The 17605-nt window shown below is 40.1% G+C and overlaps 1 protein-coding gene across 2 annotated transcripts in view; it reads right to left on the bottom strand.

Annotated features, from left to right (window-relative positions):
- Positions 1-17297, bottom strand: part of serpinh2 (serine (or cysteine) peptidase inhibitor, clade H, member 2) — a 43794-nt gene extending 26497 nt beyond the window's left edge. Inside the window, exons 1-4 of one of the 2 annotated variants that reach the window (XM_074661982.1) lie at positions 17078-17297; positions 14720-15346; positions 4557-4649; positions 3820-4052 (exon numbers count right to left, since the gene is read on the bottom strand). In XM_074661982.1, the coding sequence (XP_074518083.1) occupies positions 3820-4052; positions 4557-4649; positions 14720-15341 (948 nt within the window). In that variant the 5' untranslated portion in view covers positions 15342-15346; positions 17078-17297. Of the gene's footprint in view, positions 1-3819; positions 4053-4556; positions 4650-14719; positions 15347-16848; positions 16980-17077 lie in introns of those variants that run through there. The other variant, XM_074661985.1, reaches the window with a different exon arrangement.
- Positions 17298-17605: the final 308 nt, after the last annotated feature.

Below are 17605 nucleotides of genomic sequence, written 5' to 3'. Positions count from 1 at the left end.
TACTGCATGAAAGCAGAGCAACAAGAAGCAAAAACAGGAGACGCAGAGATGACAGAGCCAAATGAGGAGAGTCAAGACATCTGAAGAGAGGAAAAATGTCTCATCGGGGGAGAATCTCCGTTAAAGAAAAGATGAAACTACAATTTAGGCCTCATGCAGGATCCACTGTGAGGCGCAGAAATCACTTTTCTCAACTGCAAATCAGAACATCACAGTCTTTTTTTGTTGAGGGCTAAAACAAAAGACTTTAACTTGTTCAGAAACAGATCAATCGATGTGAAATGCCAACACCGTGGCCTAAATGCTCATATGTTGTTCAGCAAGTGTCTTGGACCTTTTCTTAACATCCCCACTTTAATCTGTTAGCCCAGAAGCAGTTTACATGTTTGAATGGAAATCAGTTTCTTTTCACTGCTCAATAACAGCAATCAACAGCACTGTGCTGCCACCATGGATGTTTAATGGCTGCCACTAGCAACTCGTGTTAATTAGCAAAGAAGAAAAACTGAATGAAAGTAATTCATCACACGGTGACAGCAAAGAAGAACAGGGACGAGCCAGCAGAGTGTGACATATCAGAGCAAGCAAAATGTCAGCCCTGCTCGTCCTCCACTGTCACAAGATTTTAGGGGGGTATTCTTTTTTTTTTAGTTTATGGTTTCATTTTTATAAATCTGTTCTACGAGAGCTCAATGAAAGACACTTCATCTAACAAGGGGCTGCATGCCAAGCTGCCATGACAGTAAGACTGCGTTGTGTAGAGAGGCTTGGTTAATGCAAGATCTGTGCGGAGACATGAGGATGAAGTAGTGTGCAAAAATACTGACATTTAAAATGATTCATCACACAGAGGTCACTATGATGACTGTGCGATGAACAACTCCTGGCGTAAAACGGTGTCCAAACCAAGCTGCAACTTCCGGTCTGAGAATATGAGACAATGCTGAAGTGCTAAAATCTGCTGTTTCTCGAGTGCCCGCTTGAGGCTGGCTCCAGAAGTAGCAGAAATCACAAACACACCAAGCTAAAAAAAGCCATTTTCAAAGCAGAAATTAACCTATTTACAGCCTGGTTCAAAAAACGTCCCCTGTCTGAGTCACTAATTTTACTACCGGCTCGCACTGTACGGGGGGTGAATTTTTTTCTAACTTGGCAGTTCAGAGGATATTAAGATTGCGAGCTCCCCCAATAAGAGGCACAGTTGAGGGTCACGTGACGGCCGGCGCCCCATGGCTGTTCGCAAAGCCCTTGCCACTACCAATATGTCTGCTATAGCTGATGTGCTTCATTTTCCGTTTCAGAAACAGACGAGTGACGTCGGCGAGACTACGTCCATGTTTTATACAGTCTATGGTCCAAACTTGGCAGAGAAGAGGAAGTGGGGGAAAAATGATGTAAACAATGTACACAACTTCCTCTGCTCTAGTTAGGGCTGTGGTAAACATGTATTTCTGATACACCGCCCCCTGCAGTTTGGGAAGGGACAATGTGCAGTGTATAAAAGGCACGAGTTCTAATGCTGATTCTACGTCTCGTTTCCATGCATTGCATTCTAAAAGACAGGGGCTTTGTTTTTTCTTAGTAAACGTGATCCAACCCCAATCATTGATGGCTACAATTTATTTTAAAGACGCCGTGAGGAGGATCTGTTTTATTCAGTCTCACACACACTGTCGTTAAGATGTGACTTTTAACAGGGTGTGTGGTTGTTCTGGGTATAAATGTACATCAGATTGAATGAAGTTTTCTTTGTTCAAGACAACTTTTTACCAGATACAACACGACAAGGGAAGATATTCATCAACAGTTATGTAGTGCTGTCATTTGAAACGTGACAACAAGTAAACACTGTCAGTTTGTACCGTAGTTTAGTGGCCATCTATATTTAGTGCTACTGACAGTTCGGTGCTCTGAGACATGTCTGTAATGTGTAACATTAGTAAATCCTGGTTGTGTCCTGCCAGTCATCTACCAAGCTGAGCTTACATAACCTCACTCTTCATTTTATTGATAGACTCTCAAGTTTGAACAGACCACTGCAGAATAATTAGCACAAACAGTTTAGCTCTCGTGTTAGCCTTTAGCTCGTGCTCTATCTCTCTCCTGTTTCTCTTTCTTCTGCTCTTCTGTCCTTTTTCTGTCTGACAGTTAGGCTCCAGTGTCCACCATCACTACAAAATCAATCACAGAAATTGTTTTCAGAAGAGGAAAACTGTCCGACTGATCAGAAAGCAAAAAAGTAGCGATTTGAAATAACCTATATTGTGGCTGATAATCTCTTTTTAAAGTGATACTCCGGGATGGAACAAGTTGGGTCCTATCACAAGGTTTAGGGCAGAAATTACCCCTACAGCAGTGATTTTGTGCAGCAGAAGCCCAGAGCGCTCGCACCAAACACCCCCTCCCTGCTCCTCTGCCGGTTTCCTCTGCACTCAGACGAGGCCATTTTTTACTTAACCAAAAACACAAATAAACGGACTCCCACCGAAAAAATTTGATATGAGTCTGCATTCACGCTTTATTTAGAGAATTTTCAGCACATTACTTTCACACAAAAACACCGCTAAATAAGGCTCTAGTTCTCATGGTGTCGTAAAACGGCGCTACCTCCGCTGCAGAGCCACAGCTGGCTACGAGGCGCTCGCCGCTTAGTGTATCAGTCTGCACGCGCAGTGTGCCAGATATAAACAAATGCAGGTAGTCTGCCAGGACGAAGAGACACGATGAGAACTAGATCCTTATTTAGCTGTGTCTTTGTGTGAAAGTAACGCACTGAAAATTCTCTAAATAAAGCGTGAATGCAGACCAATATCAGATTTTTTCGGTGGGAGTCCGTTTATTTGTGTTTTTGGTCAAGGAAAAAATGGCCTCGTCTGAGTGCAGAGGAAACCAGCAGAGGAGCAGGGAGGGGGTGTTTGGTGCGAGCGCTCTGGGCTTCTGCTGCACAAAATCACTGCTGTAGGGGTAATTTCTGCCCTAAACCTTGTGATAGGACCCAACTTGTTCCATCCCGGAGTATCACTTTAAAGTGTGGATTACGCTCAGGCATATATCTAGAGGGAGAGAGACCGTTTCAAGACCATTTAGAAACTCCTCACAGCCTCCTCAAAGACAATTTATTAAAATTATGAAGGTATTTTAAATCAAAATGTCATTTCATTAGCTTTCTTTGCAGGAGACAAAGACTAGGCCTTCTTTACAAAGTGAAAAAATAATGAATTAACTGCCCAAGTGTCTACCTGTGGCGGGAAGCTGGGTGGAGAAATGTGAAAGTTTGTTTTGACTAACACAGAACTCTCAGTAATACAGAGTCCCCAGTAACACTTGGAAAAAAGTCTCAATTTTCCCAAGTGACAAAAATAAAAGCCAATTCAGAAAGGGTAGTAGATAAAAACAAAAACTATCTAGCAGAGTTAATTTTGTCATGCTGATCAGAGAACAGCGGTACTATTGTGTGAAAAATGTGATGAGAACAGTTTTACTATGTTTTTGGCTCCTCATGATTTCTCTCAGATTGTCACGCATGAAGGCCTTGTTGTTGTTCCCACTTCCTCCCAGTTTAGTTGTTGTAAAACTTTATTTGTGCAAGAAACCCTTCTGCCACATTTCCTTCATTCTATCTTCTTGATATATCGCAGGTCCAACTTACAACCTCATTACTGTATTGACTAATAAAAAAAGCTTTTCTTCCGTTCAGTTTTATTCCTGTGTTAATTCATTTGTATCTCTCTCATTTCTTTTCTTTTTCACTGGATTCTTTCCTGATGCTTCACCAATTATTAATAAGAGAAGGGAAAATGTAGTTTTTTTTGCACTGACCTGCAGACTGAGTGTGCTGGTGATGTTTGCAATAGGCAGCGAGATAATCACACTGGTCGTATTTGTCTTTTCCAGCCACTTGGAAAGCAGCTCAACGGTCAGGAGCTTTTCCAGTCTCCCCAGACTCTCCACATGAAAGGGCAGCAGGAGCACAACACTGGCTTTACCTCCCCACAGAGGCACCTCCAGGACCTGCACCATGTTTTCAACGTCTTCATAGTGATGGTACAAACCTAACGGAAAGGGTAGGAGGTGAATTTTCAAACTGAAAGAATAAAAAGCAGAGCGAAGAGGAAAAAACACTTTGTACTTTTCACCTGGAGTTCTCTGAGAGGTTGGTAGAGACAAAGATTAAAAAACAAGAAAAACACTCCAGGTGTTTGATTACATCCATTTAAACATTATGTGAAAATACTGCTGAGAGGATTTTAATGAATCAATGAAATAATTGTTCTCATGAATTAAAATAGAAGCTGTGATATAATATCTAACAAAATACACTCCTACCTTCCTACATCTTTTACACAGCTCCACTCTGCTTTGCTGTTGTTTTAAGACAATTCATGAATAATGAAAAGAGTTTTAAATAAGTCATAAACTACACTGTGATAAATAGTCGGGAAGCAGATTGGACCTTACAGATGTTACAGTCATTTTAGGGCTTAAATTGCTTCTTGCTGCACTTAACTGGTTGGATGGAGTACAACTGCAACAGACTGAGGTTTGTTTGTTTTTACCTGCTCTGTGCATCATCATCACTTTGGTGTATTTCTTCCCCAAGAAAGTACGAAGGTCTGCGCTCTCCTTGCTGAACTCTCTCTCCCACAGCCCTGAGCAAACAGCCAAACAAACACAGAGGATAAAGACACCGTGAATACTCCATGCTGGAGAAAGGATGTCAGAAAAAGCTGAGTGGTTAATAAAGGTGAAGAGGTGGACATCAGGTTAATACTGTGTAAGTAAATATAATGGAACCTCAGTGACACAGGCTGACATTGAACATAATTCATCCAACTCTAAGATGTCTCTTTCTTCCAGAGCTGCTGACAGGTGAGCACTACATCCAGGCAGTTGTAAGGTCCTTAAGGCCACACCACACTATTCACTGTTCACAGGATCCCACTTGGCCTGGCTAACCCTCTGACAGCTGTCAATTTAGACGAGGCTAAGAGTCGTGGAATTAGCTGTAAAACCTCAAATCACTTACAGAAAGCTGCTGGCCCCGTTCAATAGAGCAGGGGATACGGTATTGAGCAAGGTAGTCAAAAGATTACGATTTGGACTCTTGTACCTTTCTGAATGACACCTGCAGCTGGCTACACTGTGAAAAGGGAATCTCTAGTCAGTTGAAGTGATGTAATTTTTTTAATCAATCCAACTCAAAATTTTTAGGTTAAGGTTTCCAATGTTTTTGAGGATCATGTAAACTTGAAATTCTGCGTTGGTACAACTAATAAAACAAAATAGTTGGACCAACTTAAATGAATTGCTTCAATTGGTCACACCTAAATAAATTAAGTTCTTTGAAATGAAATTAAGTTCATTCAACACAACTTAATAAGTCAAATAAACTAAATATTTTAATTCTTCTAAAATCAACATTTTGCATCAGTCCAACTTAAAGTTTTCAGATGTTTCAACTCAATAATCTGCTAAACCCAAAAGGAAAACTGGATGAGGAGGGAACACTGTGGATATGAGACCCTGCTGCACATTAAGATACACGCAGGGACAGTGTGTCTGTGCTCCATGGCATGGACCAGCTGTCTGTACTCCACAGCAAAGGCTGCCTGGCTGGTTGGCTGTGCCCCATGACATTGGCTGCCTGGCTGCGCTCCACGGCACAGTCTACTTGTCCTGGCTGCCTGGTTGCCTGTGCGTCATGGCAGCGAGGAATCCAATCAAAATACTCTCTCAGTAATGGTAATTCAAATATAACTCAGGACAAAACCCAGTTTGTCATTTCTGATTATAATCTTAACCCATCAACGCATCCTATTCATAAACATATTAAACATTAAACACGCTAAAGGTACACGGTCCATGCTACAGGGCACAGACAGCAGGTCCATGCCATGTGGAGCGCAGAAAGCTTGTGCTCTTGGCAGGTTAACATCTTGATGTACAGCAGGGTCTAATATCCACTGCATTCCCTCCTCAGTCACGGTTGAAATGAGTCAGTTCAATAGGCTGTAAAGTAAACTTTACAAGTAGACATAAAGCAAACTCAACTTAAGACTATTATTATATTTACTAACCTTTTTAGTGCACTTGTTTTCCTAGATTATTTTAAGTAAGCTCAACTTCTCACATTTTTACAGTGTAAGTATAAAAACACCTCTTCAGATTTTACTTTGAGGTTTTGCAAATTATTGAGTTGAAACAACTGAAAACCTTAAGCTGGACTGATGCAAAATGTTGATTTGAGAACAATCAAACTCTTAAGTTCATTTGACTTAATCAATTGGGTTGATTAAACGCATTAACTTCATTTTAAATACTTCATTTAAACTTAATTTATTTAGGTGTGACCAATTGAAGCAATAATTTAAGTTGGTCCAACTGTTTTCTTTTTTCAGTGTAGGGCCAAAAAAGGCCAGGGTTTTTAATACTGAATAGAAAGGATAACCACATCATTACACAATACAAAGACACACTTTGAAAAATGAAATAGTGCTGTTCATATCCTTCAGCTTTTTTGAGTTAAAATTACTAAAACTTTTAAGTTTTTACAGAAAAATGAACAAGGTCTGTTTGAATAGGGTAGCAATGGTTTTAAGGCTGCAAAACACAGTTGATTAAAACAAACAACCATCTCTAGAGATGGGTACCTTTCTTCATTTGAAAGAGTAATCAAAGCTTTTCAATTTGACATTTTTATTTCTCAGTATATAAACTCACAATGCTGTGATTATGTCCAGTGTGGATAATCACCTACTCTTCCACTTCCTCGCAGTCACAAGGATGAGTTTTAGGTACTGAAACATGGTACCGTTAGATTTTACATCAATCAGAACTCAGTACGGGGGATGCACAATATTTGATTTTTGTTGATACCTGATTTGCCAATATTTAACAACTCATTCATACTTTTTTCTGTGCAAATGACTGCAGAGAACATCAACTCTCTTCTGTATTGGAAGTAGCATATTGTATTATGGTGCATACTCTTATCACATTTGTTAGGGAAATTCATTTCTTGAGCAAAATAGGAAAAAACACAGTTGAAACTGTATATTTATTTATGATGATTGCTTTCAAATAAACAAAAGAAAATCCAAAAGATAAATCATACTTGAAGGCTGGATATTGCTCGTCCTAAAAAAAAAAATGTAATCATACCCAACCAGGGCAAATTTGGCCAGTTTCATAACTGGCAGTCAGTAAACATAACCTCTGTTCACAGGGAACATAAGAGAAGTGCAACTGTACAGCAATGAAACCCAAACTGACTAAAACGTTTTACTTTAGGTAAATTGTAAATGTGCATAAATTAGTCAGATACATATCTCTTACAGACCGCTGCTTAAATTCAAGTTTAACCTAAAACAGGAGCTAAATATGGGAGTACTCAATCTGAACTATGCAAACAAATCCACAAAAACTTTAAAAAATATTTACAGCTTCAGCCCATTGTTTTATTGGTTTATTTCATTGGCAGAATTTGGAGCTTTGGCTAATACCTGATATTTTAGTTTTAAGCCAGTATCGGCTGATACCAATAACGTGCCGATAATATCCTGCATCCCTACTTGGTAGTACAGACAGAATTCGTTGGGAACCTATAAATCAGTGGCGGCTGCTGGTCAGTCAAGGAAGGGAAGCTCATTTTCTTCCGGTCTACATCATAAATTTGTTTGTTTATTTAAAGGTAAATTCTACCCTCCATGTCAGCTTGTTAGCAGCTGGAGCTGCTACATGAGACTACGACAGGCTGTAAGTATGAGTGACAGGGGGAGAAGCTCTGCAGCTGTAGCTGCTTATTGGTGAAAAGAGAGAGAATCTTTAAACACAACACTCGTCGTTTTTAGCAGAAGCCCAGCGTCCAGGCCAGCCCACTGCCTCATAGACCTCCAGAGACGCTGAGCGTCCGATGGCGGGACAAAGCCCAGCGTTTATCCAATGACTGTCCAGTTTCCACAGTGGAACAACCCACTCTACATTTCCCCACTGAAGTCAGAAGACGCTCAGCGTCCGACTGTGTTAAAGCGCTGAGACGCTGTGGGGATGAATGAGAAGGAGGTGGAGCCAGGTACCTGTGATAGGAGCTGATTCTGAACAAAAGATGAAGGAATTCTAGCAAATATTTTGTCAATGAAATGTTCACACAGCAGTACATATCACTACTTTTTGAGGTCATTTTAGAGGAAGCTGAGCTTCCCTTGTAGTCTTAGAGCAATCCCCACTGCTATAAATGTACCTAATTTGGTACCCATCCCAAACCATCTTGCTTCAATCTAACACACATGCAAAGACACTGTACTATGAGATACTATACTCTTTGTTTCATATCAAAACCTAATTCAAATCCAACTTGAAATATAGACAAGACAACCCAAAAAATCCATATTTTCTAATCAATCTTCAAAAAACTGCTCCTTTATATTAAAAAATGGTTTCAGCAGATTAATTTTTGTAACCATAAGTGAGGAGGGAACACTGTGGTTATGAGGCCCAGCCATCACTGAGATGTGGCATGGACCAACTGTCTAACTGACCATGACAGTTTTTCATTTGAACACAACCTGGGTTTTCTTTTTCAGGTAACCTTAAATTATCAATACTTTGACAGAGTTTAAAACAGAGCGCAGACAGCTTGTGCCCCATCATTCAACGCACAGCAGGGTCTCATATCCCCTGTGTTCCCTCCTCACTCACGGTTACAAAACGAAATATATTTTTAACTTTGTGATTCAACCAGTGAAACTAAGGTGTTGTATTAACACAAACCATATTAATAATGTTTAATTGTTTTAAGTTATTTGAACTCAGCCGTATTAAGCAAACTTACTGTGGGGGTAGTAAATCTAACATAATGTTGTTTTGATGTACTGTAGTAACATCATGTAGCTTTAAAGTGAGATAGTTCAGTTAAAATTACATTATATGTGTTGTTTATAGTTCTATGTGTGTTTGATTTAAAATCAACATTTCATTTTTTTGGAGTATGCATAAAGGACAGTACATCTATAGATTTCAAATATTCTGAGGACCACACAGCCCTCACTGGATCTCAGCCAATCACAAGTCACAGCAACATGTTTAGTACGTTTCTCTTTCAGGCATGCTCATGCAAGTTGCAGACTCTGCTTCCTTTAACACCACAGAGCGAAATAAGATCTGCTGGAATTTCAAAAGGTTACCTGGAGTGGCAGCCATGTTCCTGAAAAGACGTCATAGTGATGAATAATTTCCCTGCAGTGAACTATTATGTGGAAATGACAGGAAGTGGTATCTAGCATGGATGTCATGACCTCACCAGTCTGTTGATCTCTGTGTGTGGTGCTGCAGACTTGTGTCTAGACAACATTAGCCCATTCTAGTTTCAATTACATTATCATATTCCTTTTTTATAGGGCACAACAGCGGCACAGAGATCAGTAAAAACTCAAATCATCTAAATCTATCAATACAGAAAGAATGAAACAATTGCACAGCTAAGCAATCCAATCACAGATTTCCCAATTCTTACAGTAAACTTCAGGCAAGAAGCAGAGAATCGATGAAACTGACGTGCTCCCTCTCCTCCCTCATCAACTTTTGATTACAAGTAGTTGTGCTGTTTCAGAAGCTATTATTAGAGGTTAAATATGAGGGGGCTTGTTGTTCTCGCCGACTTTTCTTTCCTGCTCTAGTCCCCTACGTGTCTGTGCTATCTTGTGTGTGATTTTCTCTCTGTTGTTTCTTTTTTCCCCCTGCAATCTTATTTTTCTTCTTCTGTCTCTTGTGTTTGTTTGTCTAAAACAGGAACAAAGCCTGAATTAATTAACTAGTGTGGACCAAAACTCCCAAGGTAGGCCTTTTACATCCCTCTACTATGTCTGTCAATCTTTCTGCTCTCAGTAGGCCACCCTCTCTTTACTTTTCTCAAATTTTAAGCTTTACTTTTCCTCTCTCTGTCTCTTTTCAGCTCTCCATTCAGTAATCTCTCATTAAACCGCTCTCTTTCTGCAGTCCTCTTGCCACTCTCTTTGTAACATGTCTCCTCCACAGCACCCCCCACTACTTATGGCTGTTGACCTTCCCTTTCTTTAATGTGGTGAACGGCGCTACAAAAAAGCCTTACACTGCTGTGTAGAGCTCTTTGTAACTCGTACACTCATCCAACAACAGGCGTCAAAAAGGGAAGCTAACAACAAAAGGCTAAAGGCAAACCTCTATTCACTGCCAGATCACTGTCAGCACAATCTCAGAAATGCTAATAAGGAGACACTGTACGAAAAGCTTTGAGACCCTAAAACCTGCTGTAATGAGAATCTTATTAGAGTACAGCGCCACCTTTTGGCTCGGAGTCTCACGCACACTGTCATGAAGACATGACTTTTAACAAGGTGTGTGTTTGTTTTGGAAATTAATGGAGGTGGGATCAGAACAAATTTTCTTTGTACAAGTCAACTTTTTACTGGCTACAACGCAACAAGGTAAGGTATTTATCAGTACAGTAGGGTAGCGCTGCAAAATTTATCACAAAAAATGTTTTCAGCAGAGAAAAACACAGACCTCTCTTCTTACCACTAAATTTCATGCCCAAACCGATTGGGAAGCTAGGAAGTAGAATTACAAAATAACCTATATTGATGCTGATAATCTCATTTTAAAGTCTGGATTGCAATCACAGAAAAGAGTATAACTGAAAAACTCCTCACGGCCCCTTTAAATAGTAAAACCACAGGAAGTTTCAAAAACAAAAGGCAGCATGTAAGAGCAGGAGGCAAACTATCGACCACTTTTAAATTATGAGTCAAAACTAAAGGAATCCAATTCTCAGTAATCTAATTTGTGTGCTGCAATCTGCTGTATAATCTAATTTGTATATTTCCTCCACAAAATTAATGAACCAACCAATGAGGGTCGGTTCACAGGAAAACTAATTTTGTAATGAAGTCAAACATCAAACAAAGAAAATTAATTAAATTGCTTATCAAATATATAGTCTGTCAGGGAATGTTATTTTCAAAAGGCTGTCTATCTTTTGGCATCCTGTGTTCACTTTAACAGCCTTGCCTTCTTTGCACGGAATAAAAAGAATACCTGCAGGAGGAAACAGCAGGGAAAGAGGCAGATAGAGGCAGATAAGGATGTGAACAGGAGAGAAAGAAGAGGATGAGGAGACGGGGGTAGATTAGACACCAGATAAACAATGACAAAAGCACAAAAAAAGACAAACGCAGGAGAAAGAATGAGTGAAACAGTCGGCTATATTTAACACATAATCTTTTGTGGGGAGTGCAAACAAAAATTAGATTCTACGTCAGAGGGAAAATGCTGCTTGTGCTCTAAGAAAGACAGCGATGATAGATAAATTCCTGAAAGTTATAATGTGCTGTCTTCGGCATTGCTGAGAAATACTACAACCCTTTCACATCCTATTTAAATTTGCATTAATGTCCTTTTAAAGTGCTGAACAATGAACGTTAAACTTGTATAAGTATCATGTGGATGTGTTTCTGCAATGCAACTGTTAAGTAACAGATGGGGCTACTAACTGACTGCATCCGAAATGAAACGCTGACTAGTTTCCACCGCTGCGGACTGCCACAAAGAGCAGATCCAAGCCAAGTTGTGCTGCTGCTGAGGTGGAGCACGCCGAGCACAGATGTTGGGCATGACACCAAGGGAGAGCGCCTGGACACTTGTTACTCAATTATTTAAGATGACACATCACCCCAGTGGAAGATGAATAAGCTCTCAGTGATGGACCCCAGGATCATTCCTCATCTGCTGTGACCACCAGCTGGAGTCAACGCAAGCACACACATCCAAACATGCAGATATACACACTGGTGTGCATGCTGGCGTGTGAAATGTAGATGGTGAACTGGCGTGCAGGCTCGCTCTGATGTCTGAACACTTGGAGGACTTCTCCTGCAGCGCAGCATACAATGTCGGTAATGAGACATTGCATAATTACAAATGACTCTGCAATTACAGAGCACAGCAGGCCATTTTAGCATCATTCAGTCCAAACTAACTCCTATGTAGCATATTTGCAACCATAATGAGTTGACTATAATGTTATATAATGTTCATCAACTGTGGGACTGTCTTATGAGGTTTTTCAACCAATGTCAAATTTTCAAAGACTTTATGACCCCAGGGCCCTGACGAACTTTAGCGCTATGTAAGAAAAAAAATCCACATTAAAGGAGCACAGCCTTTAGCAAAGCAGGCTAGTCTTTGCAGACAACTCGAGCTGCGCTGCTACGTACATATCACATGTCCCACTCATCATAACCACCTTCCAATCACATACTCTGCCTTTCAATTTGGCGGTCTATTTAAACTGAAATCTCCCATCTGCCCTGCGTCTGTACTGCTGCATGTTCTTCCGTCCCCACCACCACCCCTGCATCCACCTGCAGGCTCCAGAGAGGTTGTTCAGTCTGTTTTGCTCATCATTCTTCAATGTCTCTATATTCTTATCTGAGAGGACTGATGAGGCCAGAGCCTGGGCACCAAACATATAAAATGTATCTGCTGCTAAAAAAAACAACTCAGACATGAGTTGTCAGACTGAAATGCATGGTGAATATGTTTAATGTTGTTACGTTTCAGCCTTTTGGACACCATAACAGAAAAGTCCTCTTAAGATCAGCCATCAGCTCAGATATGTGTGTTTTTTCTGGGGCTGAATTATTAATCCACTTTGAACCAACATTGCAATGTATTACAATGCAAATTTCAAATCACAAAGGCTGCAATTAAAAAGAAAAAAAGTTTAAAAGTGCGTTTAAAAAGTGCAACCCACACATTTATATACTTCAGTTGAGCCAAAAATGTGTTTTTATTTACGTTTATGTGCTTAAGTTTGTGTTTTGTTACGGATGAGAGATCAATCAGATCTTTATTAATTGGATATATATATATGTTCACACAGCTTTTCTTTTTCATTTTAGAAAAAAAGTGCACTTCACATGTTGACATATTTCTGTGGTGAGCCAAGGATTGGGTCTTATTCAAATTTCTGAACTTCATAAAAGAGAGGATTCATATTTATTTTTTATTTTTTATATCATTGTTCATACCAGACCTGTTATTCTGTAGTGCTTTGTTGCTTTTTCTGATTTTATCGAAGGTAATTAACGATAATTTTATTACATGTCTACAAGGCCTGAAGTTAAATCAATCAGACAATATTCTGTAGTTATTGTCGTCGTTTAATAAAGATGTTTTATTCTTATCAACTCGTGCATCATCTTGTCATTTCATCATAACATGTAGGCCTGGCCAAAAGGAAAGACTTGTTTATATGGTGACAGTATCCTGTGTTGTGTTGTGTTTAGTGAATAATACAGATAAGCATCCCCCACAAAAAAATCGCATACTAAATCGCATTCACAATATTGGTCCAAAAGAAAAAAAAATAGATTATTCTCCAAAATTGTTCAGCCCTAGCTTTCTCCTTGTTAAATTTGTGTTTCCATACGTGTCAAATGTCTTGTATCTAAGGTGGCCCTGAGGCCACTGGGAGTAAATATTTCAAATAGCAGATTTCACAAAACACAGAAACATTTCTTAAGCGAAAATACATAAAAAAAAACACAAACAAATTTCACAGAAATAAATTATATTTAAAAACACACAAACACAATTCGCAGAGTAAATATGGGTTAAAATAACACAAAATAAATTACTTAGAACTGTAAAGGGTAGGACCATACTTGTCTCAGACTGGCTTAATCAAAGCATGTCAGACATCAGTCATCTATCACTTCCTGTTTACACTGAGTAAGTGGCCACAGGGCGGTTGTGTTGCAGTTGTTCAGGTTATGGGGTGGCCTGTGTGCCCCGCAATTAGTATAAAGTTAAGAGGTTTGCCTCAGGGTAATCTGGCTTGCCTCGTGTGTCGAGAGGAGAGCAGCAACAGAATATTTAATCGTTTCTATTAAAATGAAACTTGTTGTTGTTTTAAATGCTATTCTTCCCCAAAATATGCTTGTATCTGAAAGATTTTAAAGGAAGAATAATGGTTTGAAGTAAGGTTTGGTGCAGGTTGCCGGTCAGAGATGCATACTTCAGGTGAAGGGATGCTGCAGTATTTTGTATGATGGAGTGGTGAAATATTATTTTTTGTAGATATTGATTGAGTTTGTGATTGCATCAGGAAGTGTGTGAGTGTGTGTTTAATATCTGTGAAAAGATCTGATTGGAAAAGATTTTAAATAGGATTTGTTCGATTGTGTTTTCCAGTTTCACAGAGCCACATGAAATTAAAAACATTTGCACCCATCGAAATCTACACATGATTTGTGATACCTGGGGCTGCTACACACTGGAAACTACATCAAATCAAGCTCCTCCTCCAGTCTGGTGAATTCTTTAAATTTTGGGCTGGCTCTGCTACAGCTGGTATCCAATGTCAACAGGAAATAATAGATGACTGATGTCTGACATGCTTCAGTTAGGCCAATCAGAGGCAAGTAACATGGTCCTACCCAGTACGGTTTTGTGAAATGTATTTTGTGATCCCCTGTCTTTAATTGTGTTCACTTTAATCAGTATTTATTTAGCTAAATGCATTTGTGTTTCTAGAAACACATTTTTATTTTGAGAAATGTTTTTGTGTTTTCTGAAATTTATTGTGCACTGTTTGAAAGTTTTATTCCCACTGGCCTTTAAGGTCAACATAAGAGTCAGACGGCTTCAATGTGTGGACTACCTTTAACAGTGGTCTACTCACCTCTAAAGCGCAGTGCATTGGCCAGGAACAGAGCACCAGTCTTAGCCTGGATTTCAGCCACAAGAGGAGCTCCTTCAAGCCCACCAAGACCAGTTTTAGCCCACCTCTGGAACTGCTTCAGATCAGATTTGGAGTCTCCTTCCTCCAGTGGCTGATGCTGCACCTGGAACTTTGTCTGACTTCCCTTCACAAACTCTTGGTTGAGCTGCGAAGCCTGCTTCGAGAACAGGGCCGTGGATGCGTGTAAGTTAAAACTGGACCCATTTGCTTCAGAGAGGCTCTTCAGCGCCCCGGATAGAATAACACCAGTGTCGGCCTCAGTCTTGGCAGGGGAGGGGGCTTTCAAGAGGTCCTGGAGCTGGCTTGCAGTTGTGCCTGCTGACCCGTCACAGAGGGCACTGAGTGAGGAGGCTAAGAGCAGGGGGGAGAAGAGGGTGTTCACTGAGACAGAGTCCAAGCGAAGGCCCTGGTACAGGCGCAGACCCAGGGCCCAGCTGGGGTCACCTGGGGGGGCAGGGGGACGACTTGCAGCAGGGCTCTTCTTGGATGAATCTGCAGTGCTGGCCTGCACAAGGAGAGCTGGCAAAGCAATGAGGATGCAGCAAGGAAGACTGGGCAGCATGGCAGCTGTGGGATAAGCACAAACAGAGGAGCAAGTAAATAAATAGACAGACAGGTTGATTGATTGATAAATAAATAAATAACTAAATACAGTTTAGGGAAGACCGGGGACAGTTGTAACATTTTTGTCTCTAACTTTGAGCTCTTTTAATCCAGTGTCTTCAAACTGCTCTACAAACTACCTTCAAGTCCCTGCTAACAAACAGAAAATGCAAAGGACTTAACTCTATAACCCCAAACACATCATATTTGATATGTGACTTTCAAACACCTCTATCTCATCAACATAATATATGGTTTTCTTGAAAACCTGTACAAAAAAAAAAGTATTCTTCCCCCTTTTGGATTATCACTCTACTTCAGGCAGCTGAAGATGTTTTTTGGTCCTTTTTAAAATGGCTGCTCTCATCAAATAATACACACCCTTTTTTCAGGAAACCATTGTTATTTTGTTAAACAAGTGCTGTGTTGTTACTCAGAGTTTACTTAGTATTTTCTGCATTAAAAGAATGCAATTTACCAATGACCTTGCTATAAAAGTTGCCAAAACTTCACAAATTATCAAATGTGACACAAAAAAATATCATAAACAAATTGATTTAGCATTTTTTGTGGGTTTTGTTTAAAAGGGTGATGAACATCTCATCCCCACAAAAATTAGAATTTTCTGCCTTTCTTAATGGGTCAGGCTTTACAGGGATAAATTAAACTAATAACTGAACATTTATGATAATAAAACTATGCAATAGGTGCAACTGTGCTCTGCTCAACAACCAAACATTAATGTGTGTTTGTCCAACACTAAAATTTAGAATTGAGAGAAATGAATAAAATTTGGTCTGGGTGTGTGTGTGAGAGAGTGTGTTAGCGTGGGGATGGGTATGGGCTCCACAGGCCTACAGATGACATGTCATGAATCTAACACATTTGTTAAATATTACAACTTACCCGAATCAAATTTGTCACAACTGTCCCTGGGTGCATTGGCAATAAGCTAGCTCAGCTAACAACTAAATCATTACCGCAAACAATCTGAATAAAAGATAGATAAACAGACACATAATCAACATGGTGTATGTTTGATTAGCTCACAACAAAGCATGCTGGGTAATCAGAGAAAATAATTTGAGAAAAAAAAAATATTATTAAAATTACATTTTTCTTACAAATTTAGTTGTGTCTGCTTCAAGGCACTGCAACTGTTACAACTGTCCCTGGTCTCCCCTACGTGTCAATGTGATTCCTCTTTTCTGTAATGCACACATTATGAATGAGAAATACACCTTTTTTGTCACCCCCTTATTTTGAACAGAATACTAGATGCTCATGCTGTTATTGCACTGTTCATATTTGAGATGAAGCAATATAAACACAAGCCTGAGGGTTCTCAGCTCTTGGCTGTAAAACTCCTACTTGTGCAAACAGACGCTTCTGCTTCATACATTGCCACAGCAGTAAACCTGATTTTGTAAATTCCTCCCTACTTGACAACAGTGTTATTATCTCACCCGCTGCGCCAAAACCCGACTGACAATTAACTTCGATGAAGTTTCAACAGAAAGCTTTTCAGTGAAGAGACGAGCAGAAAATACTCTGGTTCTCATCCGTCTCGACCTATCTGTCGGTCGCAGGAGTGACGTGAAACATCTGCAGTGTGGTTCAGCCTACTTCTGTGACAGTATCCGAGCACCCACCCGAGAAAGAGAAAGGAGGAAAGGAGTGTTTGTTCAAATTTACCGTTATTTATTTCAAGAGGACCCCTCTTCTCCGCTGGCGGGCTGTTAGCTATGTGCTCCAGAGGAAGTCGGGCTCTGGTTGGGGCTGTGGGTTCAGACGTGGCAGAGGAAGTCTCCTCCAAACTTCACCCCGGACAGCACACTGCTGTTCCAGAAACTTCCAGGCATCCACTCTGAATGAGGGAAGCTACAGACAGGGAGGTTACCTGAGGCAGAGCCTGTCATCAGGATCCCCTCGTAGCTATGGCGCAGTAAAACAGTAAAAGAAGGAAAAATATGTGAGCTATTTAAGTCCATGTTTCGACGTCACCCCGTGGTTAAACTTTTACCTTCAAACTGGATTAAAAATGACGGTTTCACTCCGTATGGTCACACCTGTAGCTTCATATCTTCCTCAAACACAGCTGTAAAGGATCTGTAAAAACTCTTATATGAGGTTAAAGAAGCCTTAAACTGGTGAAAATCCCCATTTAGGTCGCACCCCTCAGTTGTGGCGGCTGGTTTGTGCAGGCATTGTAAATTTATGCTT

The sequence above is a fragment of the Halichoeres trimaculatus genome, unplaced genomic scaffold (genome assembly GCF_033239565.1).
Source record: "Halichoeres trimaculatus isolate MK-OKI-2021-1 unplaced genomic scaffold, fHalTri1.1 fHalTri1_scaffold_22, whole genome shotgun sequence".
Classification (NCBI taxonomy): domain Eukaryota; kingdom Metazoa; phylum Chordata; class Actinopteri; order Labriformes; family Labridae; genus Halichoeres; species Halichoeres trimaculatus.
Note: the sequence above shows the minus strand (reverse complement) of the source record. Positions and strands in the feature narration are given on the sequence as shown.